At 37.1% G+C, this 27171-nt stretch overlaps 1 protein-coding gene across 2 annotated transcripts in view; it reads right to left on the bottom strand.

Moving 5' to 3' along the window:
* LOC131072564 (multisite-specific tRNA:(cytosine-C(5))-methyltransferase trm4b) overlaps positions 1–27171 on the bottom strand; it is a 248177-nt gene that overhangs the window by 68563 nt on the left and 152443 nt on the right. For both annotated transcript variants that reach the window (XM_058008759.2, XM_058008751.2), the window contains exon 10: positions 11875–11960. In XM_058008759.2, coding sequence (XP_057864742.2) covers positions 11875–11960 — 86 coding nt within the window. The remainder of the gene's footprint in view (positions 1–11874; positions 11961–27171) is intronic.

The following is a 27171-nucleotide window of genomic DNA, read 5'->3' as shown; positions in this document are numbered from 1 at the left end:
AACTTCCAAGTGCATTTTGCTACTTGTATTTGCAGCTCAAGCACCCGAAATGCATTTTTGCTCCCAAAAAACTCATTTTTCATGGTTTAAATCCGATTTCCATCGAGGAATGCATTGAATGAAGGAGGTGGGAGATTTTGTTCCTCATTTGCTGGTTTATGGGCCACGTTTCCTTTCTATTTGGGAGGCGTTTTTACTGATATGGAACCACGGTTTTGCCCCATTATGGACGTTTTTCAAACACGTGTTGCTGCATTTTGATCCTCCATTGCAAGGAGTTTTTCCTTCTTCATCCCCAACATGGATTTGTAATATGATTGAAGGCATTTTTCTTCCTCCTTCCATGTCGTTTTCTGTGCAAAGAGTTGGAATCTGAGTTTGCTTGGGACGTGGCAAGGGTTTTCAATGTTTTAGTTTTGCTCTCTATTTAAAGAGTTTGTTCTTCCTTTCGTTTCTTTGCAAAGGGCATTTGATCAAGCAAGATTTCAGATTTTATAAATCTGATTACAAGAAGTAGTTTTTCCCATTTTCCAAAATTCTCAAGCTGAAAATGTGTCTTTCCTTGTCACATAAAGTTTGCCATTACCAGTTGATAGCATTCCTTCCATCATTCCCTCATCTCAAAACTCTATTTTCATCCATTCATTTCACACCTTCATTCATTTTTCCCATTTAAAGCCTACTTGCAATAGGAATTTTTAAACTCGTTTGCAGTTGTGTCTTTACTTGCAGTCAGCCTTCCAGAACCCGAAATTGGTCCAAAATGCACTTGAAAATGAGTCTTAAACGTCCAATTACAAGTGCAAACTTGTATTTTCCCATCACACATATGACGTTGCATGTTTATCCTCCATAATTGCAAGTAAATGCTCTTGTTTTTCCACACATGTAATGCAGCCTTCAAAACCTGAAATTCACTTGTAAGCCCATTTTTGCATCAATTTATCCCTGCCCATGTCAATCTTGTTTGCACACATGACCTACCAAATCAGTAAATTAAGGCATGGGCCTTATTTTGCAAGCAGATTCCAAGATTGGAGGATGATACAAAGAAAAAGCAATAACATGACGAAGCCACATAAGTGATATGAATGGTGAGAGCATAGAATGCTTTCAAGACAGAGATAGGCTTCTTACTTCAGCCTTGCAAAGAACTTCCCTCTTGAAAAGCCAGTACTACCCCAAGCAAGAAAATACGATTGAAATTTGTTGGCCAAGGACACAAAGATCATTAAGGATGCAAACCCCCTTTCCGGTTTGAGATGTCTTCACCAATCCAAAATACTTCAAGTTCTAGCATCTTGAAGCGGCATGAAGATCGTCACAGACAAAGGATGATGTAGTTGGAGTCGTGTCTTTGGACACTTAGGAAAATATTTACATTTGTAATTTTGTTTTGACAAATTACATGTAATGTCAATTTTGTAATTGCAAGTTGATTCATCACTTGCACTTTTGTAATTACAAGTAAACCAATTACAAGTCAATTTAGAATAGGACTTGTAATTTTGAATAAGTCTTAGCAAGTTGAGTTAAATTAGGATTGTAGTTGGAATAAGTCATGGTGGTTGAGAGAATTTCTCAAGTTAGTTGGGATCCTCCCACCTTTTTCTCAAAGCTCCTCTCCTATAAATACTTGAGGGGGTCTATTGTAATAGGGATCTTTTGGCAATGTAACAAAATTTTGTCAGTTTGTATGTGCACTCAAAGACTTTGAGCTTAGATATAAATCAGATTGCTTACAATAAAAGAGGCAAGTTGTGTTGAGACTTTGTGGCAATTCAAGTTGTTATGTGACGACATTTTTTGGAGTTGATTGTGAGTTTTGTTCTATTGTTCAAGAGGGATTTAAATTCAATCATGCAAACTTTGAGCTGCTAATTGTATTTAGAATTATATGTTTGGTTTTCAGATTTGGTCTTGTAGACTTTGAGCTGCTTATCATATTTGAAGCTAGTGTGGAAAACTCAAGTGGGAATATAGCTTGTAGACTTTGTGTTGCTTCTATTTTTAAGACTTGTGCATGTAAGGTGCGCGTCATATAGACAGACTTTGAGCTACTGCATGTTGTACGTTGTTACCATTTTGAGAAGGTTGATAGTACAGCAGAAGTGTTGAAGACTTTGTGCTTTCTTTCTATTTTTCCCATCTCAGGGAAGTGACGGAGGTCTTTGTGCTTTCATGGAAACTTTGCTTCCCTTTATGTTCCAAAAATCCTACAAAAAGTCTCATTTATGTATTTGTTGTTATTTATTTCTAATTGCTATTACTTTTCTGCGAAGAGAAAAGAGTATATTTTTTCTTGAAAGAAGAAGAAAGACTGTTGTCTCGCCCATATTAGATTAGTTTAGTTTGTAGATAGGGGGAGCCTTCCCTAAATTAGGAAAGTATTATACCCACACACTGTAGCTGAAACCACAATTTTGCACATCCCCCAAGTGTACAAAATTTTCAACCAACACTTCTTCTATGTTGTCATTGGTACCTATCTTGAAGATTAGGACGAGCATCATGCTCTCCAATCTATCCAACTTCTCCTCAAAAATCAAAACCTAAACAACATCGTCATCCAATTTTTGGAACCTAGCTTCCCCTTCATCTTCTCTTGCCATTCTTGCTCCCCTCAACCACTCTCTTGATCCAATTTCAAGCAAAAAAGTTAGCAAATCACTATTCCCACATGATCTTCTAGTTGACATACACTTGCAGAACTTACAAAAACAAATTTACCGAAGAAAACAACTACTCTAATACCACTTGATCCATAAGAAAGGAAGGCGCACCCATAGATCACATATTTGGACTCGGATAGTACTCGGAAAGCCCAAATTTTTTGACTCGGCAAAAACTCGACAAAAAATCGGGAACTTAAAAAGTGCTAAAATTTCTTATAAAATCACTTTTTTTTTGCAAAATTCAATTAAAAAATGTATCACATGAGTCTATAAACCATGCGGAAGTGTTTTCTATTAAACTTGATTGTTCACTACACATGGACAAAATATAATTTCAGACATTAATATATTTTTAACTTTATAAGTTTATATATATGCAAAAATGTTTTAAAAAAATGTCTTATTTATATAAACAATATGAATATGAATATAAGTTTATATATGAAATAAGATTAAAGTTTATATAAATTTCAGAAAAATGTCTAAAATTTTATATTGTGCATATGAAACTTATATAAAACAATATAGCTTATATAAACAATATAAAACTATATAACTTTTTTTTTTTTAAATTTATAATTTTTAACCTTATTTTGCATACGGGCGATGAGAAAAAGGTCTGAACTTTCAACTTCATAAAACAATATGAAAATTAAAACAATAAATTTCAGACATTTCTATTGCTGCATACACAATGAAAAAAATGCAGTAGAGGAAAAATACAAATAAAAAAATAATAATGATTTTTGAAAAAATCCTAATGCCGGTAGCCTGCTTGGACGCCTTCAAACTCCTCCAGTAGCCTTCAAACACCTTCGAACAATTCACTGTGACATCGTCTAGGTTGACATATGGTTTTAAATGGAAAAAACGACTCAAAAACGTGCATTACCACATCAAAACTGCATGTAAAATCACATCCAACCTGGCTTTGACCACGTCCATGAGTTTTCTAAGAGTTTTTGTGAGTTTAATGGCAAGGTTTTACAGTTTTCATCATAGCAACGAGTCGCGTGGAAACCCGCGAGCTGCTTGCTGCAGCAAAAAACAGGCAAGTACTCACCAACTCGGCAAGTACTAGCTGAGTATTCCAACCATGCTCAAACTCAACTTGCACTTGTCTCTAATATGAGAAATGGATATTCCATGTACAAACACTTGAGATGCACTTCAGCCACCAAATAACGGAAATAATGAAAACAAAATACAACAAAACATACCAAAAGATTGTACCTCAATATCATTCACTACTTTATTCATTCAAAGCAGTGCTTGAAAAAGTAAAGAGCATCTATTAAGATCAAACTCATTTCCCTGTCTACGAGAAACACATGAAGTGCTCAATGCTTGCTGAATAGAACACAAATGTCCACAACATCTTATAACCAATTCATAGCAACAACCCATAAGCTAAAAAATTAATTAAGTACTGAACATAAAATGTTTCATTTAGACAAAGTAAATCATTGCCTGCTCTCCAGTCCCAGCCATATCCCCACCCCCAACAATAATAAAAGTCTCCATTAAACAATCAAAAATGATTGATTTACTGAGTGGTAGGAGAAGGAGATTTCCCTAGCATTAGTACTTAAACATCTACTAAAATGGAAGGTATAGTCAGAGTATGTGGAATCATAGCTCTAAGCTTGTAGACCTCTTCAAATATTTGCTTCAAATTATGGGTGGCAATGATTTCACATTATCTAGATGTTTGAACATGTGAGCAATTTCCATGAGTTTCTTATGTACCTAATCATGGGATTCAATCATACTAGCCATTTTTTTCAGCTATTCCATTTCTTCTTATGTCATTGGAACTTTGTTTCAGCAGTTCTAACTTTGTTTTTGCAGCTTCTATGAGTTGGGTCTGCTCTCCTAATTGGTCTTGGAACCACTTTTTTGTTGATCCTCCAACTCATTGCATAAATGTTCAGAAGTCACGGTTACTTGATAGACCTTAACTAAAGCATTCCTCTATGCATTTATCTCAAACTGCGACATAAGTTACTAGTTACCAAAATGATATTCTATTAAATATAAAGCTACAAAGGTCTTCCCATCTAAACCTCCAAAAGAAAAAGAAATCCAAACCAGTAACCGGATGTTCAACATTTCCTAGGTGAATTACCATGGACAAACATGGCTCAAAAATATCCAAAAGAACTCAAAGTGGTGTTCCCCATCAACCAACTTTTGAATTCGCAAAGCCTCTTGTATGACAAGAGGGAGAATGTCTGCTATTTAATCCTTCCACAATATCAGTCACTTCCAACTCTACATGGGCCATCATGAGCTTCAAACTCCAAATAAACTATTTTCAAATTCCTATCAGATTAGCAAGTTCCAACCACAGAAAGTGTACCAAAATCCTCCTTGAATGTTCCTCATAAGTACTACCTGGTGCAGAATGTGTAGGAGTGGAAGAGTAATTTCTACATGTGACTACAACTATTGAATATCAAGGTTGTACTCCTTACTACCTTCGCTAATCAAAAAAAAATCTTCTTATAATAAACACCCCTTTATTTTTTTGCAAATTTTGAAAAACTGAAAAAATAATATGCAATGCAGCTTCCTTTCCACTTTCTAATCGCCCAATTCCCGAGATAGGCAAGGTGAGAGCATACAGTGTTCAGGATTATACAATTAAACTGATGCTACAACAGAAAGGAAACGTACTAGACAGCAAGCCAACTAATACCACTTATTCAGTGGAGTGCGTATGCAATACTAGAAATGGAAACAAGCTCTTCCACTTATTTAGTTGTGAGCAAATACAAAAACTCCACTTATTCGGTAGGAAACAAGAGGACACTTTCACTTATGCAGTGAGAAATCAAGAGAGAAATTCCACTTATTCAATGGGAAAGCTTAAAACAAATAAGCACTTGTGATGCAGGGTAAGTACATCAGCAATAAGCAAAGATCAACCCACTAGCGGTACTTCCTTCTAGTGTTTACAATATAAAATGCATAAATAATATCAGCTCTTCGGCAGTATAACCATTTTAAGTATTACAAGATTAATCCATATGTAATATAAAAATTGTTTAAGAGGAAAAACTGCTGATATGAACTCCTGATACAACAAACTTTTATAACACCCTCCGAAAATAGAAAATATCATGAACACATCAACCCAACTATGAAATAACAATGAGATACCTTGTTTGAATGATGAAGAATGCTAATGTAGATCTAATAACGCTTTTTTCTGCTGTTCTGGTGACAAAATTAGACTGGCATATATGCTAATATAGTTCTGGAAGTGTTGGATAGAGGCATAGGACACACCCTAAAGCTGGAACTCAACTTGAACACACCAACTGTCACTATTAACACACAATAACATCATAAAATGAAATAGGTATCACACGCATGATTAAGACCAGCCATACACAACTCTGAATAGAGCATTCTAATTGCTGGTACAGAAGGTACAGCAAGCATAACTAACAACATATCTCAACATATGATCACTTCTGCACCAAAATAAATCATAGGAACTCCAAACATGACCAAGGCGACCCCACACAAAGAGAAAAGAGACACCAAAACTAGGTTCTTCAGCAAATAACTTCAAACAACGTCCTTATTTGGTATGCCTAACAAGTACCACATGTACAGCCTGCTCATTTGATAATAGCTCCTTCAAATTTAGATAGTAACAGACCAAATTTAGATTTTCTCTGCCTGGAATAGCCTAAGGCAGTGGGGTTTTAGTTTGAAACTGTCCTGAATTTTGTATGCAGAAAGCCCATATTTTTTCTACCAATCATATGAAAGGGAAGGGCGGATCTGCTATCTCGATGGATCATATATGGGAGCCTTATGTGATAGATAAGGGTTCTTCTCCTTGAAATAGGTTGATTTGAGCGGCCATTCATAAAGACAATGTCAGCTTTGGTTTATGCTCAGTATATGCTTCCAATTATTATAGAGATAGATGTGAACTGTGGAAATAGATTTCGTACTTTTTACCTTAGGTTCTTTGGTTCATGCCAGGTGATTTTAACATGATTGAATACAAAGAAGATGACTTCAGAGGAAATGCTGCTATTTCAAAAGGTAAAGAATTATATTTTTGGTCCAAAGTCAAACGATTTCTCAATCTTTCTGACCCTCTAAAAAAGAATAAAACTATGAACAAGCACATTTTGTTTACATGGTGCAACAATCAAGTTCTTGGTGAAAGGGTTTACTCAAGATTAGACAGGCTTTGCACTAATAAATTGTACTTCTCTTTTTGAAAAAAAGGATAGCAAAATTGTTTGTCAAGTTTATCGATCAACCATGTCAGCATCAGGTCATTATCCTATTGAAACCTTTATGGGAATTGAAGACAATAGATCTAACAACAGTTATACCAACTGTTCTCAGTTCAACCACAACGGTACTCTTCTCAAGGATGTGAATTGTCTGAATGGTATTTTTCCCATCAAGAATATAAATAAATTTATAGTGTGATGATTCTGACATCAAGAGGTGAGACAATCTGGTATAATCCTGGAAGACACTTAGTAAAAAGAAAGCCCTAGATGGACGAAAAGAAAGTAGACTAAAAAAAATTGATCACTTTAGAGTTGCATGTAATGTCCCTTCCATGGGCATCTTAGACTTGAGCAAAGGTTGGCCTACTATTAGGGTCCCGTACATCAACAATGTGGTTTGAGGACCCAACCAAGGATTGTGGAACTCAGAAGGGAGCTTTTCGGGCCTTTCAGATTGGAGTTTATGGGTTTGAATCCATGGTTAAAATTGAAATATTAAAGTTGGCCTTATGTGAATAGTAACAGAGAAACATAATATGAATAGTAAAAAGGCCCCCATCCTAGTAACTTAACTTGTTTTTAAAAGGGGGCCAAAATCACAATGAAGAAATAGACCATCAATGATATTTTATGATTTCTAAGGCCAAATAGTAACCCCAAAATAGATAACAAGGCATTTTGTCTATCAATTGGATTCATTCTTATGCTTCCAATTTTCAGATCAACAGCAAGCTTGAGGGTTTCAGCAGCTTGGAGCTTCCAGGAACGCAAACTTCTGGAAGAATTTGGAGATTTGGACGAAAACCCATCTCTCTTGGTTACATGTTACATCAGTATTTACTTTTAGCTTCAGTGTGCATTTGGCAGCCTTCCTTGGGGATTTTAGTGCAGATTTATCAGTTTGAGGGCTGGTTTCCATCAATTAATTGCAGGGAAGACCTTCTAGAGATCATCACCACTCATTTCCAGCTTATTCTCAGCCAGCCGCTCCATTTTGGAAACAAGGGTATCAAACCCTAGGGTGTATTTGGAGTTGCAGCTAATATTACAGTTGATTTCTTATATTCTATCTATTGGAAATTTGTATCAGACTTTAAAGCTCAATTAAAGGTATGTACATCAGTCTTTTTAAGTGAAAGAAAGATATCTTAATTGCCTTCTTAATGTGTTATGCATTATTCTATGTTGTATCATCTATTTCTTTCACTTAGTATTCAAAACATTGTCCAAAAACTCTCAATAACCCAAACAAAACAAAGAAATCAGTCAACCCCCACTTAACATACGCTGGCCAAAGACTTATCAGCAAAACAAACAGTTGGTTTGGATCAGATTTGGTTAGAATTGGGTTGGGGATCTTTCATTGCAATTACAGAATGAAGAGGCTAAGATGTTTACAGAATTTGAAGAGTGAAGAGGCTAAAGTTAGAGACAAGATGAATTGGCTAAATGTGGAATGACAAGGCTTTCCAGGGCAGACGGAGGTTCCTTATGGAGTCATGATGCCAGCTCATTCTATTACAGAATCTTATGCAGGTATCTATGGTGCTGGAGATTCCCAAGGGCAGATTTTTTATACTCCTTGGAAAAGGACAGACCATTATCTACAGGGAAGAGGTCAAAAGGGAATATTTATGGCCTCATGATAGAAGTCAACTTCAACTAAAACAATGTTGGTTTATGATACAAGTGACCATCTGAGGCCTTTCCTATTATGATATTCTTCATACTATTAGTGATCAGTTTTGGCTGATGACAGATAGTCTTTAGATGCATTTTGAGCTGGTGACAGCTCTTACTGGTACTAACTTTTTTGTTTGTTGTCATGCTGGTGAGTATTATCTCCTGCTGTGTATTGTACCATGTTTTTGTGGATAGTCAATAATATAAAAATAAAATCAAAATCAAAATTAATTAATTAATTAAAAACTGGTCAAAGCATTCCTTAGGATGGATTATGTGATCGATACTAGCTGCTTTAGATCCCGCACTAATTATTGCTGAGTTTAAAAAGAAGCTTCCAAAGGCAAAAATGAATGAAGAAAAGCGGGGTTGTATCATGCAGCTTCTAGTCAGGATTGAGGAAGATGATGCAAAGGAAGGAGACTTTTCTTTGGAGAGCTGAGGTATGTGGTAAATAAAAAATGGCAACAACCCTCCAGTGCTGAGTTTGAAGCTTTGACTTTACATCTTCAGGAAGAACTCCATGAACTGAGGGTGGATAATCAATTATTAAATATTAAAAGAGTTTTGTCAGGGCCTGCATATGGCTATGTACCATATTGTGATAACATGTCACAATGGTACATTGGAATTGTCTAATGGCTTCAAAATGGCCTTGCTGGAGAATGGTCTACCGAACAAGATTGTGTATCAGTTTTAGATTATTAAAGTTAACAAAGTGCATGCAGCAGTGCCTGAACCTGGTACTTTTGCACCATTATTGGAGGTGGTCCCGGCTTCAGGGAATGCGATATATGGATGTGACTCTGAGCATTGCAAGATGGCTCCTCTGGACAGTGCCAGTGCTTAGGCTCCTTTTTACTTTCATATTATTATTGATGTTTTCTGGTGCTGTGGATAAGTAGGCTTTTCTATCTATTCTATAAGTGGGCTTATGTTCAGGTCGTATCAGCTGTGTATGATCTATTTTGGAGGATAGTTTATAATTTGCTTTTTGTTTGGCTCTGATGTAAGTTATGGTAATAGTATACTGCAGTGTTGGTTGTGGGTCTATGCTTCTCTGATCTAGTGTACTAGCGTCCTTGCTTATTTGATGTTACTATAGTTAATCCGATGGTAGGGCTGAGGCCCCAGAGTAAGAGATCCCCAATATTATAATTGAAAAGTAAAACTATTAATAAAATTTTCATATAAAGTTAAAAATTAAAAAAATCTAAATTATTAAACAACATTGTATGAATTAAAAGGACCCAAATTTAAATTTAAGGAAAAGTCTTATATGAGAGGTGAAATCAAAATTTAAACAAGGCTGCTACAAAATGCATCAGTAGCACACAGACCCTAATGACAAGACACGGTAATATCGAACACTAAAAAACACCCGTAAACACAGTAGCAAAATGCAGATGGTCAAGGCTACAAAAAAAGACAGAAAATCTTAACAGAACCCAAGTGCCATGGAATTAAATAACACAAAAGAAAAACTCTGAAGAACATAAGTCTTTTATACTTTTATTGATAGTCAAAACCAAAGTTTTAAAACTCGGACTCGGCAAACCAAAAAATTGGACTCGGACTCGGACTCGGACTCGTAAAAGTCTCGGCAAAAAAAAAACGTAGTTTTACAAAAAAAACATAAAGAAATAAATGCATTTAGAGAATATAAGAGCCATAATTGAAACATTACACATGTCATATGATCTCCAAACACTCAATATTTGAAATTTCATCATTCATAGTACATACTCATAGTTTCAAACTTTAAAATGTATAATAGAAGCATAAGTTTATAAATGTTTACAAAAGTACATATAATGATAGGTCTAGATCTTAGGGAAGAGAGGAGAGACTGAGATAGAGAGTGGTAGAGAGAGGGGATAGAGGAAGAGTGATAGGGAGATAGATAGGTCTAAAATTCGAGGCAGATAAAGTGAGTGAGATAGAGAGGGCGAGAGAATGCTAATAGGAGCCTACTGATTACTAAAATTTGACTAAGTCTGAAAATTTAAAAGATCTTCTAAAACCTAAAATTTGCATTATAATTTCTAGAGATCTGAAACCACTCTCAAACATCCTGCCAATATATACATGAAATATGACTTAAAGTATAAACGTCATGTATATATTCTGATGAAGGAAATGAGACTGACTTGAAAAAAAAGATTTAGATAATTTTTTGACTTGTTTTCTGGGTTGCACGAGTCTAGTCAAAATACTCGCGAGTCTTTCAAAAAGACTCGCCAGGACTCGCCTCGCGAGTCCATGGCAAGTCGACTCGTGGCGCCATTGGACTCGCGAGTCCATAGCGAGTCCACGAGTCTTAAAACTATGGTCAAAACCATTATGATTTGAAAGGTTTTTCAACCACACAAATTCATTGGACCAATTTTTATCAATTTTGATCATTTTATTAAGTTTGCTGAATTTGGAATTTTTACAACAAAATTCAGCAAACTCTGGCACTGGTTCTAACCCAATTATTTAAGTCCATCTTAGTGTATAAATAGATTCCATGTATATCAGCTTATGTAGCAGCGCATAAAATAATTTGAAATGGCACTCTCATACACACTTTTCTTTTTGACAAAAATGCTGCTCTTTACCTTTTTGGCTTAGCAGGCCATCTGAAGGACCATGATGTAGTTATTCGTTTCAGGAAAATTTGTCAGTAACCTATTTTAAAAACAAAATGTATTTAATGCATTGACTTGTTATAATGAAAAATTAGAAATGTAAAATGATGATTGTAAGAGCAAGCAGTACGCTTCTTAATAAATAAAAAATTATAATATAATTTTCAAATGCTTCTTAGTTTACAGAAACTAAATCAAGCATGCTCAGCATATAAATAAGGAACCCGCATGTATAAATTGAAAATCCAGAATAATTTTATTGCTCAGAAAGGATTTTATAACAATTTGTGGCAAAAGCCAATACAATATAAAATGCAATATAGAAAGCAGGTACAAACTACTTAAAGAATTAATGCTAGTAGAATGTCAAAAACTCAAATGTTGGCAAAGGTGTCATCATAATGATTAACAGATCAAATAGATACAGTTGACCATCTGGATTTATAACAGAACTCCAAACCTATTCACCAGAAACCACTTCAAGAAACATTTACTGACCAATTAAGTAAATAAAAATATAGCACATTCAAATTTCAAATGGTACATAAACAGCTGAAGTCCAAAACAAGAATGTGTAGCGGGTTGATTTAAGGTTTTCAAAAGTTGACCAACCTCCGCAACAACAGCTTCATCTTCAACTGGATTTAAGGAGCAGGTGGAATAAATCAATTTCCCTCCAACTTTAAGCAAGGCAACACCTGAAATACATAGAAGAAAATTGTACAGCTTTATAGACTAGCTAATGTTCAGAAAACCACTTAGCTGAACAAGAAATGTCAAAAAAAAAAATAAGTATAATAAAAATGGATGGAAGATTGAGGGAAAGCCTTCAGAAGATAAGTAGTTTATTTATCTTTTACGTTTAAAAGAGTAGAGAATATATTTTGTTTTATCTTTTCATCAAAACTTAATATAATTGGATATCTGCATAATGGAATGAAATGTATTACTGTAATGTTAAAACCATAAGTTGAAAGACATTTGCTTCAAACTTTTCTCAATAGTATTGCTTAAATTTAGATAACTACATCTCAAATTTATCTATAAATAATCATTGGCATTCCCTGTTGCCTAACTTTAAAAAGAGAAAATCAGAAAAGACAGTGAAGATCATCACCAATGAAAATCATGATTTTATAACTACAAGCAAGAAAAACTAAATTATATGAATTTGGACAAGTTTTTCAAGGAAAATTTGTGACTTTTTGCATTTACTTGCTATTTTTTCAAACAAAAACAATCGCGAGTTTTACAAAAACTCATCGATGAGTTATTGGCCAAGTGACTTGCCTGGCGAATTGGCTCGCAAGTACTCACGCATTTTGCAAGTACTTGCCAAGTTTTTCAACTATGGTACTAGCTATTGTCGCATCTGCCGCTTTTGGTTATCATTACTATATGTTTGTATAACATTTTGACTCTATTAATAATCTGAAAGCTCTACAAATGTATTTCTATTTATCTTATTAAGTTTGAGTGATTTATATTTTATTTGCCTATGGTCAATCAATATTTTTGTTGCACTTGGGGTCGACATTAAAACGTATAGTAAATTATTAAAGGTAAATATTAGGGTTTTTCAAAGAAATGACTGGTTTGTTTGAAGCTGATTAAAAACAATCACAGCCCTGAATGGTATTAACTTTAAACTATTGTTAGGGTTATCACATCTAACCCTGCTCATTTACATTCAAAATTCTTCAAAAAAGAAAAATATATGTGTTACTCGGGGACACGTCCCCAGGTTAAAATCCCCCATCCCCATACTAGGGACGTTTCGGGGACTTGGGAACGACAAGGGGACGTTCCCCCACCATCCCCAAAATTGCAAAATTTATAGGAAACCTCCCGGAAACTTGGGGACGGCAATGATTCTCAAAGGGGGTGTCTCCCCGTCCTCTGGGTGATTGGGGACACCTATGACATCCCCTAACCATCCCAAAGACGGCCATCCGTCCCCCTTTTCCCAACACATTTAAAAATTTAAAAAAAAGGCTAAAATGCTTTTTTTTAAAACATTTTTTTATTTCTTTTTGTGGTCCTGACACCTCAGCAATAGTACATTTCTGGGATGGGGGATTAACTGTATTTTAAGAGTGAAATATTGATGGTTGCCATTTTTGTTCAGTTTGTTTCAATAAATAAGTTATTTCAAATTCGAATCTATTGGTTGCCCACATTTTAGAAGGCATATTGCATTATATTTACAGATCAGACATTAAATAAATTTTTGGGGGGTAATTTTGATTATGTAATTTTCATTGATACGAAAGGTAAACAGGTCTGAATCATAGCCAAAAGCACTCAAAAATATGAATAACAACTTGGTAATGAGTTTCACTGTAATGTCCCCTACTAGGTTTAGGCATGTTTTAACCATAATTAATCTATTTCAATATACTTATGACTCAAACTAAATATATTGGGAGACAATTCCACCATAACATGAAACAAATCAGTGATATTCTGCAGCTCAATCAATTAACTATTAATAAATAAATAGTTCATCTATCATACATCCATAGTTCTTAATGCAAATGTCAAACCAATTGTAATGTCCCCTACTTGAAAACATCTCCTTTCCCAACTTCTTAAATACTGACAGTCGTAACAGAAAAAAACATATTCTTCTTTCTAATATTAACTTAAGAATTCTGATTTATATTCTAATATTTATTTGTCTGATCAAAGCATTATATATATATATATACTTTCATCTATTCTCAGATATTATTAATATATATATTACTGCAGAGCAGCTACCAGATAGTATTATAATAATTTATAATTATTATATCATTATTAATATTCAAAATATTATTAAATTTTGCATAGGAACATTAGCGGCCTTTATTAAGCATACATACCAAGCACGTACCTATGCATAACACAAAGGTCAAGGATGTTACTGCCTGTAACTTAATAACAGTTCTCATCTGATCTGATCGATGGCTGTCAGATAATATATATTTCCCGCCTTTTTTCCACCCCAAAACTCCTTATCTTATATCTCTTTTTACTACATGAAGAAAGACATCTCTCCATGATGGATGTGAATCCTCCAAGAGAAACATTTCCTTTCATCAACAATCACAAGTTCACAACCCAAAGACTAATCCCACTTCTTCATGACAAATTACCTTTGTTTTGTTAATCGCACCTTTTGGACAAATTATTTTATTTAACAAAGTCAAATTGCACCTTTTATTAGTGCATCATTAATTATAATGAGTCACTGTTTTATGAGATTCTTATTCTTAATCTGTCTAAACGCTCTTCACATATATTAATCATGTTAATTATTTGTGTCCTTTTTAATCGCTGCCTGTCTTCTTAATAAACTCGTTGTCCTAATAAATATTATATTTTATTATTACTTATTTATTTATTTATATTATTATATTATTATTTATTTTATTTTAATATTTCAAGAATATTATTAGTAATAAATTTTCATAAATGATTTTTATGGAAAAAGAAGCGCTCTGCAACTAGGGCACATGTTTCGAGGGTGCTGCTGGTTGCAGACCGCCACAGCGTGCGAGGGCTCCCTGGCTTCGCTGGGTAGCCCTTGAACATTAATTGCAGGCCTTCCACAACTAATGGAGGCGAATAAAGGAGGCCAAAACGATGATAAACAGCACAACAATCTTCATGCTGCCGAGAACGAGCGCTCGAGACGGAAGACCTTCAACCAGGCGGTGGAGGGCAAACGGTTTCTTTTCCCTGCTGATGCAAAATTTGAGGCAGCGATACAGCATGAAGATGAAGCCCATATCACCTGAGAAGAAGGTGAGGTTTCCCCCTCCAATTGCATCATCATTAAACCCAATGGTTCAATGTTTTCTGCTATTTCCTCTGAGATTTCTAGGCTTAGGGACTCAACTATTTTTTTTGCCGCTTTTGATGTAAATAAAGTACCATCTCGTCAATATATGAACAAATGGCTGCAAGATGTGTGGGTCAATAAGTTATGGTTTCATTTTTCATTTTTCATTTTGCAGAATGATTCAAAAGGGTCTTCTCTTAATTTTTTTTGATAATAAGGAGAGCCAAAGCAAAATTGTTAATAAACACTACTGGTCTGTGGGGAGTTCGACTTTCAGGGCAGTACGTTGGGACCCTGAGTCTTGTAACGATGAAATTCTTGCCCTCTCTAGTCCAAAATGGATAACTATCAAAAATATTCCCCCTTTTCTCTGGTCTTGTATAGATAGGATTGCTGAACCCTTGGGCAAAGTTGTAAAAATCGATTCCTCCCCCTCGGTTCTTCCACATCTCGATGCTAGATTACTCATAGCCCTAAATCTGAGTCCTGAATACCCCGTCGAAATTGATATTTGCTTTGATAATAAAACCTTTTGTTGCCCAATTGAGTACATGGGTGGTATAGATGCCTGCCATTATTGTAAATTGAGTGGTCACTTTAGAAGCAGATGCCCATTACTGGTTAAGAAAAATATCAGGGCCAAAAACCCCTCCTCTGGTCCTCCACCCTCCGAACCCCCGGTTGCTCCCTTCGAACCTCCTCCGACTGTCTCAGCTCACTCTCATCCCCCCACTCCTCCCCCATCTGACATCTTCCCCCCACCTTCGGCTATCCCTCACCCTCCCGATCACCCCCCTTCCTCTTCGGCTCCCTAGATGGTTGTTTCTATTCTGAACTACATAATGTTATTAAGTATGCCCTATCCGCTGATCAATCCCCCCCCTTGACCCCTCTGAGCTTGTTGATAACCCTAAATTTCACTCGGGCCCGAGATCACAGAATGCTCAACAACTTGTGTTGGAAAAATTGAGAAGAGCTGCTGAGGCAAGGAAGGTTCTTGAGCAAGATCTTCATAAGCAGAAATTGGAAATTGAAGCCTCCTCATGGCAAATGCCTAGCCTTGAGGGTTTGGATAGGGGTGCTCCACCTATATTAGATACCCCTAGCAGTGCCTCTGGACAAGGCCTTGAATTAGCTGCATTTAGGGGACCTGCTGAAGAAACTAAAATTGAAGAGATTAATCCTTCTACCCTAGATATGAAGGATTGTGGATACAATCCTACTGTGGGTGAGGTCTTGGAAGATCCTCTAGGCGCATCCAATGGGTCAGAGGCCTCTGTGCGAGACCCTGGTAGTAGTACCTATTGTACATCTAGCACCCCTATTGATGCCCTGAATACAGAGCATACTGTGACACAAGGCAATGGGATCAACATGGATTCCCTTACTCCTGGGTGCACCATTTTTGAGCAAGGCTTGGTAGGAACATCAGAGGGTTTCACTATGGTCAAATACAAAAAATCCAAAAGGAAGAGATACCCCAAAAATAGCAAAGATAGCTCCTCTAGGAAGGAATCCCTTGGCCTCGAACAGATATCTGAGGCAAGGAAAAAGAGAGGTAGACCCTATTCCTCTATTGCATTTGATGCCAGCAATATCACAAATAAAGAGGAATGGCCTAAATGTTTTGAGGGATTTAAATCCCAAATGGACACCACCCAATGAAGTTAGCCATGCTAAAAACAATCTCTTGATACATCAGGGCCCTTGAGGCTCCTGATAGGAAATATATCATCAAGAGATACCTTAATGGACATAAAGACATGGATTGTCTCCTTCTTCAAGAGCTAAAGTTTGTCGGCTTCACTTTGCAAATCGGCCTCAAGTGTATCTGGAGAGAGGCTATATCCTTTGTCACTAACCATTCCAAGGGTAAAGGTGGTACAGCCATACTACTTAGTCCTAGATGGGCTAACAAAGTGATTAACTGGGGGCAATCCCCCTTGTGCTAGGGCTATCTGGGTTTCTATTCAGCTGGATGACCAAAAGTTTGGAATTTGTTCTGTATATGCCCCTAATGACTCTAGAGAGGGGGGAGCTTTGGAATTGGCTAGCAGGTTTGGAGGACATCCCTTGGATTGTGGGGGCTGATTTCAATATGATTGAACATGCAAATGACAAAAAAGGAGGCAACAAGTTTGAATGGAAGGATATGGAAAGGCTGCAGTGGGACAGAATGATTAATAAACTACATCTTTTTTACCCCATTGCTGGAAGGAAAGACCATCTGAACACTGTGTGGTATACTTGGTGTAATTACCAGCAGCTGAATAAGAGAATCTATTGCAAGCTGGACAGATTTTACTTCAATAAAAATCACTTTGACATTGGCAAAGGAACTCATGGGGATCAATACTCTGTCTCCCCATACACACTGTCAGACCATCACCCCATACTAATGGGTATTGATCTCTCCTCCTCTGGTCACCCCCCCTCTACAAGACCTGCTTCCTTCACTTTAAACACTAGTCTCTTGGAGGATGACGATCTTTGCTCTGCCCTGGCCTTCATCAGATTGTTTAACATTATAAGGGCAGCACCGACTTTCTGATATTGACAAATGGAATCTGAACATTAAAAGTTGGACCACCCTCTACCAAACAGTAGGGAAAAAGAAAGCCAAGGATGTCAGGAGGGTAGAGAGGCTACTACAGGAAGATCTATGTAATGCAGAGATGAATCTCCAAGACTCACATTACTGACACAGAGGAGATCCTCAAGTGCTTCACTCAGTTCTACCAAACTTTATTCACTGCAACAGATGTAAATGATGAACATAGGGCTGCCAGGGTGCTCATTAAGGATTTGATCCCACCTAAGCTTAATGAGGAGGACATTGATATTGTAGGGAGTCCCATCTCAAAAGAGGAAATTGGAAAGGCAATCTCCTCAATGGGCAATGACAGATCCCCTGGACCGGATGGCTTTCCGGTGGAATTTTACAAGAAGAATATCAGGTGGATTGTTGGTGACCTACATAGCCTATATCTGGAAGCTATTAATCAAGGAACTCTGGGCAAAGAAATCAACCAAGGGGTGATCAAGCTCATCCCTAAGGAGGGGGACAAGACATTGCTAAAGAACTAGAGGCCTATCACATTGTTAAATGTCTCCTAAAAGATCCTGGCCAAAGTGGTGGCTAATAGGCTGGTTAAAATCCTTCCAAAGATAATCAGTCCTACCCAAACTGGCTTTGTTAAAGGCAGATATATCCTTAAAAATTTGATCACCTATTGGGACTCACTTGAGTGGGCTAAGGAATCAAGGCAGAACGGGGCCATGTTGTTGATTGATTTTGAAAAGGCATATGATAGGATAGAGTAGAGCTTCATAATTCAGATGTTGGTGAGCCTGGGGTTCCCAGAGACGTTTTGTAGGATGGTTCAAACTTTATTCTGTGAGGCCAATGTTGTTGTTGATGTAAATAGAATCAGATCTGATAATATTGTTCTTTCCAGGTCAATAAGGCAGGGCTGCCCACTTGCCCCAGCCTTCTTTGTACTATGTTCTTAAGGATCGCAATATGATCCCTAGGGTCAAAGGCATCTCTCTCCCTAATAAAGAGGAAATTATCAATGTCTAGTTTGCTGATGATACAACTATCCTACTTGTCTTGGAAGAGGAGAACCTATCCTCTCTCCTGCACAACATTGAAATCTTTTGCAAGGCTTCAGACAGCAAAATTGCTCTCCATAAATCAACCTTGCTAGGATGGACTGATTCCCCCCCTAACTGGCTTTCTAAATTTGACCTGGAATGGGGAGGACCGAACCTAATCACTAGATATCTGGATATCCCCTTCTCTGTCTCCCCGAATCTGAAAGAAATGTGGGAGTGGTTCAAGAATAAGGTGGATAAAAAACTAAATAAATGGAACAGAAACTACCTCTCCCTGGCAAGTCGGTTTCAGGTCTGTCAAAAAATCTTGTCTTCATACAACATCTGTTGCTCCTCAGCCCGGCTATTCAGTAATTACCAGTTCAATTATCTTCAAAAACAAATCAGGAAATTCCTATGGTCGGATGGGAAGGGGAACAGGAAACAACATGTTGTAAAATGGGATTGGTGTGTTAGATCCAGAGAAACGAGACTCGCCCGAAATCGCCCAAACTCGGCGAGTCCGAGTCCGAGTCAGGCCAAACGAGTCCCAGGGGCTCGGACTCGGACTCGGCCGAGTCTGGAGAGTAAACTCGCCAGACTCGCCGAGTTGGCGATTTTGGCCCAAAATCGCCAAACTCGGCGAGTCCCGAGCCCTGGACTCGGCTAGCGTTGGCACAACTAAAAAGTCAAAAAAAAAATAGTTTGGAAAGTTTTTTTAAATCCGTTTTTTAATGTTAATTGTCTTCTAGCCCTAAAAGTGAGTTTCATTTCATTCACTTGCAAAAAAAAAAAGAGTAAAGTGAGTTGAGAAGAAAAACAAGGGTGCATAGAAGAAAAACCAGCAAGGAGGAAGCTCAAGTTTTCTTCAATTTGTCACATTGGAGCTGCATTGTGTTTCGATTTGGTGCATCAAGAGTTGGATAGGAAGAGTTTGCAGCTCATTTCAAGCTTGTTGTAAGAGGTAAGATTTTTTTTTTAACATTATTTTGTTTCTTATATGCAAAAAATCCATTTTCTATTCATTTATTTTGAAAGTTTTACATTTTCTTGTATGCAAGATCTTTTGTATGTTTGTAATTTGTATGTAGCATGTAGTATGTAGTTGTACTATGTAGGGTTGTATGTAGGGTTTGTAAATTTTATTTTTTTTAAATTGTAGGGTTTGACAAACCCTACAATTTTTTTTAAAAAAATTTACAAACCCTACTTTAGTTTTTTTGAATGTATGTATTAATTTTATTTTGTATTTGTAATGTTTTATTGCAGCAAACTTCACTTTATTATTTGCCTCAACTTCAACTTTCATAAAACTATCCTAAAATGTCTACTTCAGCTTCTAGACCCACCATGAGAAAGGACCCTGCTTGGAAATATCATGAGGATTTTCCAGGGCAAGGAAAGGGGCAAACAAAATGTATGTTTTGCAAAACAATATTCCATGGAGGTATATATAGGCTGAAATACCATATTGTTGGTGTGCGTGGACATGATGCCGAACCATGCCTAAAAGCAGTCTCTGAAGCCATATGTGATAGTTATGTAATAGTTGAGGAGATTGAAAGAAAAAAGAAACAAAAGAAGGATCGAGCGGCCATTGGGAGAGAGACAGTTTTAGGAAGAGGGACACAGTTAGGTTGTGTTGGAGGCCCTTCTTCCTTACCTCCATATCGTCCCACTCAGTTTGCTACTGTTGGTGCTTCCGTTTCTGCTTCTGCTTCTATAAGTGGCAGTGCCACCACCACTTCTCATGCTCCTACCACTAGTAGTTGTAGTGGGAATGTTACCATTGGACCTAGGATTCGTAAATCTAGGTTGGATTCCTTCTTTGTGCCTCGCACTATTCCTGGGTCCCAACCGTCGCTTGAGGGCATGGGTTGGAACAAGGAGGTCCATGATGCTGCTAAAATGGCAATTGGCAGGTTTTGGAGCTACAGCTGTATTCCAATCTTTGTAGCCAGGTGAATGTTTTATTAACTTTTATGTTTGATAACTTTGATTGTTTTAATTTTTATACCTAACTTATCTCATTGAATTTTTATACTTAACTTATCTCATTGAGTTTCTTTGCGACAGGTCTCCTTATTGGCAACAAATGGTTGATGCCATTACCATATGCGGGGCGAGGTTCAAAGCCCCTAGTGAGGGTGATTTGAGGGGACCCATTTTGTCTCAAATGGTGGATGATGTGAAAAAGGATTTAGATGAACAACGCCACATATGGAGCACTAAAGGTTGCACCATCATGACTGATGGTTGGACGGATAGGAGAAATAGAACTCTCCTTAATTATCTTGTTTCTTCCGCAGGTGATTGATTAATTTTAGTTTCATATAGTCTTTAATTTTTTATTTTTTATCTAATGGTTTATTGAATGATCATTGACCTAGCTTTATTTTTTTATTTCAGGGGGCACCGTTTTCATCAAGTCCATTGATGCCTCCGCCCATTGCAAGAATGCCACCTACCTATGTGAGCAGATAGAGGAGGTGATTGAAGATGTGGGTGAGGAGAACGTGGTACAGGTGGTTACCGACAATGCAGCAAATTATGTTGCTGCAGGTAAACTTTTGATTACAAACTAATTTTGTTTGCAAATTAATTACTATCTTGTAGTTTGTACCTCCATTAATTACAATTTACAATGCAACAAATTATATTGATGGAGAGGCACCCATCTATAGTTTGGACTCCATGTGCTGCTCATTGCATTGACCTCATGTTGGAGGATATTGGAAAACTCCCATGGGTCAAGAGATGTGTAGAAAGGGCAAGAAATGTCTGCAAATTTGTATATAATCATTCATGGGTGTTGGCTCTTATGAGACAATACACAGAGCAGAAGGAGTTGCATCGTCCAGGAATCACAAGATTTGCCACAAACTTCCTCACATTGCAGTCCATGCTTAGGTCTAAGCCTGCCTTGAGACGTATGATTGTTGGTGAGGAGTGGTCTTCCTCATCCTATGCTACTACCCCTACAGGGATAGAGATGGCAGACTGCATTTTTGATGAGCAAGGCTTTTGGGTCCCTTGTGATGAGATAGTGAAGGTAATTTTTTTATAAATTCTACAATTTAGCTTCATGTTTTATAACTTATTATATGTATTCTCCTATTTGCTCATTTTTCTAAATTACACAATATTTTCAATTTTGCAGTTTGTTAAGCCCTTGGTGGTTTTGTTGCGAGTTGCGGATGGAGATAAGCCCGCAATGGGCTATATATATGAGGGCATGGATAGGGCGAAGGAGGCCATTAGATTCGTCTATGGAGCAGATGAGAGCAAGTATGGTCCCATTTGGGAGATCATTGATAGGAGATGGCATCATCAGCTACATAGGCCCATCCATGCGGCAGCATATTATCTGAATCCGGCATTCCGTTTTATCCCTTCTTTCAACGCTGATGCGGAGGTCCTTAATGGGCTATATGCAATCATGGAGAAGATGGGACCTGCTAGTACTTCTCAGATAGACCTTTTTCGAGAGCTACAGATGTTCTCAGATGCACAAGGGGAGACCTTCTCTCGTCCTGTCGCCAAAGACGGTAGGACAACTATGATGCCAGGTAAAAATAAATTGTTAGACTTAATTTTAGTTTTATTCAATACTATATTGTAACTTGTTAAATGAGTTCATGAGTGAGACTGATTTTATTTATTTTTCTCATTTCAAACTCAGATCATTGGTGGAACTTTTTTGGCCCAGAGACACCAAATGTTCAGAAGTTGGCCATTCGTATCTTGAGCCAACCATGCAGCGCATCAGGTTGTGAGCGCAATTGGAGTATGTTTGAGCACATACACTCCAAGAGGCGCAATAGATTATCTGTGGAGAAGATGAATGATCTCGTCTTTGTTCACTACAACCTCCGCCTGAGAATGAGAAAGAATGCAACAGTTGACATGTCTCGTATCATTCTAGATGAGGTTGATCTTGAAGCAGAGTGGGCCAATGAGAATCAGACAGCTCCTGGGACTCCTACAGCTGTATTTAGTGATGATGACATTGATTGGATCGACCAGGTAGATATAGAGGCTGAGGCTGTAGCCATGGCAGAGGAGGAGCAGAGAGCACGAGTAGAGACAGGAAATACTGAGACTCAGAGTGACACACCTATTCCTGATGTTGGTGAGCATGACACAGCCGTTCCTGATGTTGGTGAGAATGGCATGGTGTCACGGGGAGCGACTATGGCTGCTGAATCATCCAGGACCTACTTTAAACGCCTTCGCAGGGGGCCAGGGCGAGAGGGTGCACGGCCCTCTCAACCATAGGCTTGTACACTTGTAGTTGTATTTAGTATTTACTATTTACCTTTGGTATTTGTATGAAACATTTGATGATGATCATATGATGACATGGATTTTTTATTCCATGAGTTTTGTAATATTGTATACATTTGACAATATTTATATATCTATGTTTCTTATTTTCTTCAACTACAATTTGCGTTTATGCTTATGTGATTGACGTATACTTGTGTATGTAATCAAATGAGCCGAGTTTAATGATGTTTTTGTGTCTTTAAGGTGTATTCAATAAAGGGTGTCTGAAACAAGTTTTAAATCTTTAAAAATCTCTAAATTTCTTGAGTTTTTCACTTTCCCGAGTCCAGCCGAGTCTGACGCCGAGTCCCGAGTCTGAGTCCGAGTCGGCCTTGCCGAGTCCGAGCCGAGTTCGAGTCTCGTTTCTTTGGTTAGATCTAAGATGCAGGGGGGCATGGGCCTCAAAGACCTCAAAATTCAAGGCATTGCCTTGGTTGCCAAGTGGATTTTTAAAGCCCTTGATGGCAATGAACCTTGGAAAATTCTGATCAGACACAATATACAGTGCTCCCCCCCTAAAAAGGCAAAGAAATGGAGGAACTTGCCCATGTGGGACTTGATTGCTGGCAATTTTGAGATCTCTCCTGCTGGCTCAGAGGTCTTTAAGTCCATATGGAAGGCTTCGAACCATGTCAAACAATTTATCAGTAACAGTGGCATTGTTGATAATAAGGGTACTCTCAACTTGGGCAGATCTATATGGTGGAACATTCTGCATAATGGGAACCAACTGGCTTGCCTTCAAGGGTGTTCTGCCTTGAAATGGCACAACTTGGGCCTTGTTACTTTTGAACACATCTTGAAAGACGGTTCTCTGATTTCTTGGGATGCTCTTAGTTCGTCTTTCAACCTCCCCATCTCCCAAGCCAAAACCTACAATGTCCTCGAAACTACACTGGACCCCATCCTCTCCTCATCTTCCCCTCCTTTGCTCTCCCCTATTTCTTCCCTTTGTTGGGTTGACGGCTCTCCCCTCCCTCTAATGAAAGCCAAACTTGTCTACTCTTCCCTTGCTGATTCCGAAGATATCCTAACTCATCTCAATAATGTTTGGAACCTCACCTGGGATTCTAAAAAGTGGCATTCTGCTCTCATGAGATTCTGGTCTGCTCCGCTTGAACTAAAAAAGAAGTTCTTTGCCTGGAAACTTCTGCTTCACAAGCTCCCTCTTAAAGACTATAATGGCAACCCCCTATTGTGTAAATTGTGTTGTCTCCCTGAATCTGTGCTACATATCTTTTTTGAGTGTCATTTCGCCAAAGAGGTGTGGAAATTGTTTAGTCTTTCAATTGATACTAAATGTCTTACTATTGATGAGGTGGTCCTTGGTTATATTAAAGGTGGCAAGAAATGTGCTAATCTCTTTTGGTCTGTTCTCTCCTTGGAAATTCTTTGGATCATTTGGAAATCTAGGAATGATGATGTGTTTATTGGCAAGGGTAGATACCTCACTGAGTCTCTTCGGAGACTCATTCTTTACCTTGTTGCTATGCAGGTCACAGTGGTTCTCCGCCTTGATGAGGGCAAATTTGACAAATGGTTGAACGGTGGTGCAACATATGTCTTCATCAGGGAGCTGTCTCATGGGTTTACCTGCGACCAAATGGGAAGTAATAAGACACACTTTGAGCAAACATTAATGAAATTTATGCAAGAGATGGAGACAAGACAGCAGAGAGAGGACTTCACTCCGATGGAACTGGAAGGACTGCCTACCCACCCTTTTAGAGACCAGTTCATCGAGGGACAGGTACAGGTGTGGTGCGAGGGTGAATTGGGATGGACTGCGTGGCTTCCCCCTTTGGGAGATAATACTGATCCCGACTTCTCCTTCCTTTTTAGCTAGTTGATAACCTGTTCCTTTTATGATATACTGCTAATATGGGACCTCCAATGCTGTATTTTTGTAAATTTTAGGATATATTATGTATTATTTCCTATGCTTCATCCGTAACCTGTATGTAATCGACATATGATATGGGTTGTGGGTTTTCCAGCCATGGTTTTTTGGTACTGTGAGTCCTATCCGATAGATGGCTGTGTGTTTTCCAGCCAGGACTTTTGAATATTGTAATGTTGTTCTATGATACTTAATACAAAAAAAAAAAAAATCATAAATATTAAATAATAATATTTAATAAATTAATAAATATTAATAATTTTCAAATAATTATTCATTGATAAATATTATATTAATTAATAATAATAATTGTTTCATTTATGCTATATATAACAATCAAGGAGGGGACATGACATTTACAAACACCCAAAACTTGGTAGTGCATAAAGAAGCGGTTGTAGGTCATAATAGTAATGCAATACTATCAATATATCTTCCAACCAGAAAGAAACAATGAACTACATGCAAACAAGTGCTGCCATATTGACAATGAATTATGAAATATGAATGCATATCGAGTATTGACAATTTGACAATGAATTCTTAACACAAATGTGGTATGTTAAGGTTCTATAATGTACATATACATGCTTTTTCCATGTTTTCATATAAATATAATGTATATGTAATGTCCCCTACCAAGAGGCTTCCAGTTTACCAGTAATTAGCATATATCATTAAATACTATTATACCTTAAACTAAGCATTTGAGATTAGAGAACAACTAATTCTTCACAATACAATCAATAAGCAATTATATTTAGCGTTTATCCTTATACTTCCCTAATCCTAATGGAGGATGGGGAATTATTGTGCTAGGGTGCTTGGAAACCAATCTACAAGCAGGCTCCCTCAAAGTTTCAGGAACATAGGTCCTTAACCCATCTTGGGACTTCTCCCCAAAGGTTTCTGGAACACCTGTCCATACCCCATCTTGGGACTTACCCTTCTTGTGAGGAATTACTCCGCCTCTCCCTACATGAACCAACCTATCCTCACGAAGGCATTAGAAAAAGATCAAAGACTAGACTATTTAATATATTGGTCTTTCATGTACTATGAATGTATAAGAAATTAAGTATGATGATCATACATATTGCAGTCTATATCAATATTACTATTAAATTTTGCATAAGAACATAATCAGGCTTCATATATTAAGCATACATATTAAGCACATCCCCATGCATACCACCAAGAACAAGGACGTTACTGCCTGTAATTTAATAAAATTGTCCCCCCTTCAAACGATATCTTCTCCCTTTTATATCTCATATTTGGGGGAGTCACAACTAATCATTTCATTACTTTTGACCATTCATTAACTTTAATCAAATTTTAATAATTATATTTTTTATATTTTAATTTAATTTATATTTTTATTCTTTTGTATTTTAATTTTATTATTATTTATTATTAAATTATATTTCAAAGTGGGGACATTACAATATATATACATGCTTTCACGATCAGATCTTCACTTATTTAAATCAGATCTGCACTTCTGATTCCCAAATCATCCCCCCTTCAAATGAGTTATCTTCTCACTTTTATATCTCATATTTGGGGGAGTCACAACTAATCATTTCATTACCTTTGACCATTCATTAACTTTAATCAAATTTGAATAATTATATTATTTAGATTTTTGTTCTTTTGTATTTTAATTTTATTATTATTATTTATTATTAAATTATATTTCAAAGTGGGGATATTACAATATATATACATGCTTAATCTATTTTTCATATGAACATTTAAAATTTCCCTATATATTTTGAATTTTTCCTATAAGCCGTCCCCTTTGTCGTACCCCCCGTCGTCCCCAAAATTGGCAAAAACATTTGTCGCCACGGAAACTCATCCCATTGTCCACTGTCATCCCCATCCCGGAAACTCAGGGTAACATAGTAAAATATCAAATTTAGATAAGCAAGTAGCATTTCGTAGTACATAATTGTGCTTAGATGGACCTACAATTTTACAAGCTCCAGGTCTATCCCTTTTTCTTTGTCTTCTATTGAATCTTGGCTTAATTCCATTAAGCTTAGGTTTTTGTATTGTGTTTCATGTATCTAAATTTTTATACATCAGACCAATTAAACCCTCAATTTTATTACTTCTTTTACCAATCATCCTTCCTATATTCCATTCATCCATTCTCTCCATTTAAATTTGGCATTTGAAATGGGGCAAAAAAAAAATTGATTTATCATAAATCTCATTTTTGTATTTTCTCACAAGGCCAAAATGT

Source organism: Cryptomeria japonica, chromosome 9 (genome assembly GCF_030272615.1).
Source record: "Cryptomeria japonica chromosome 9, Sugi_1.0, whole genome shotgun sequence".
NCBI lineage: Eukaryota > Viridiplantae > Streptophyta > Pinopsida > Cupressales > Cupressaceae > Cryptomeria > Cryptomeria japonica.
This window is presented reverse-complemented; position numbering and strand designations above follow the sequence as displayed.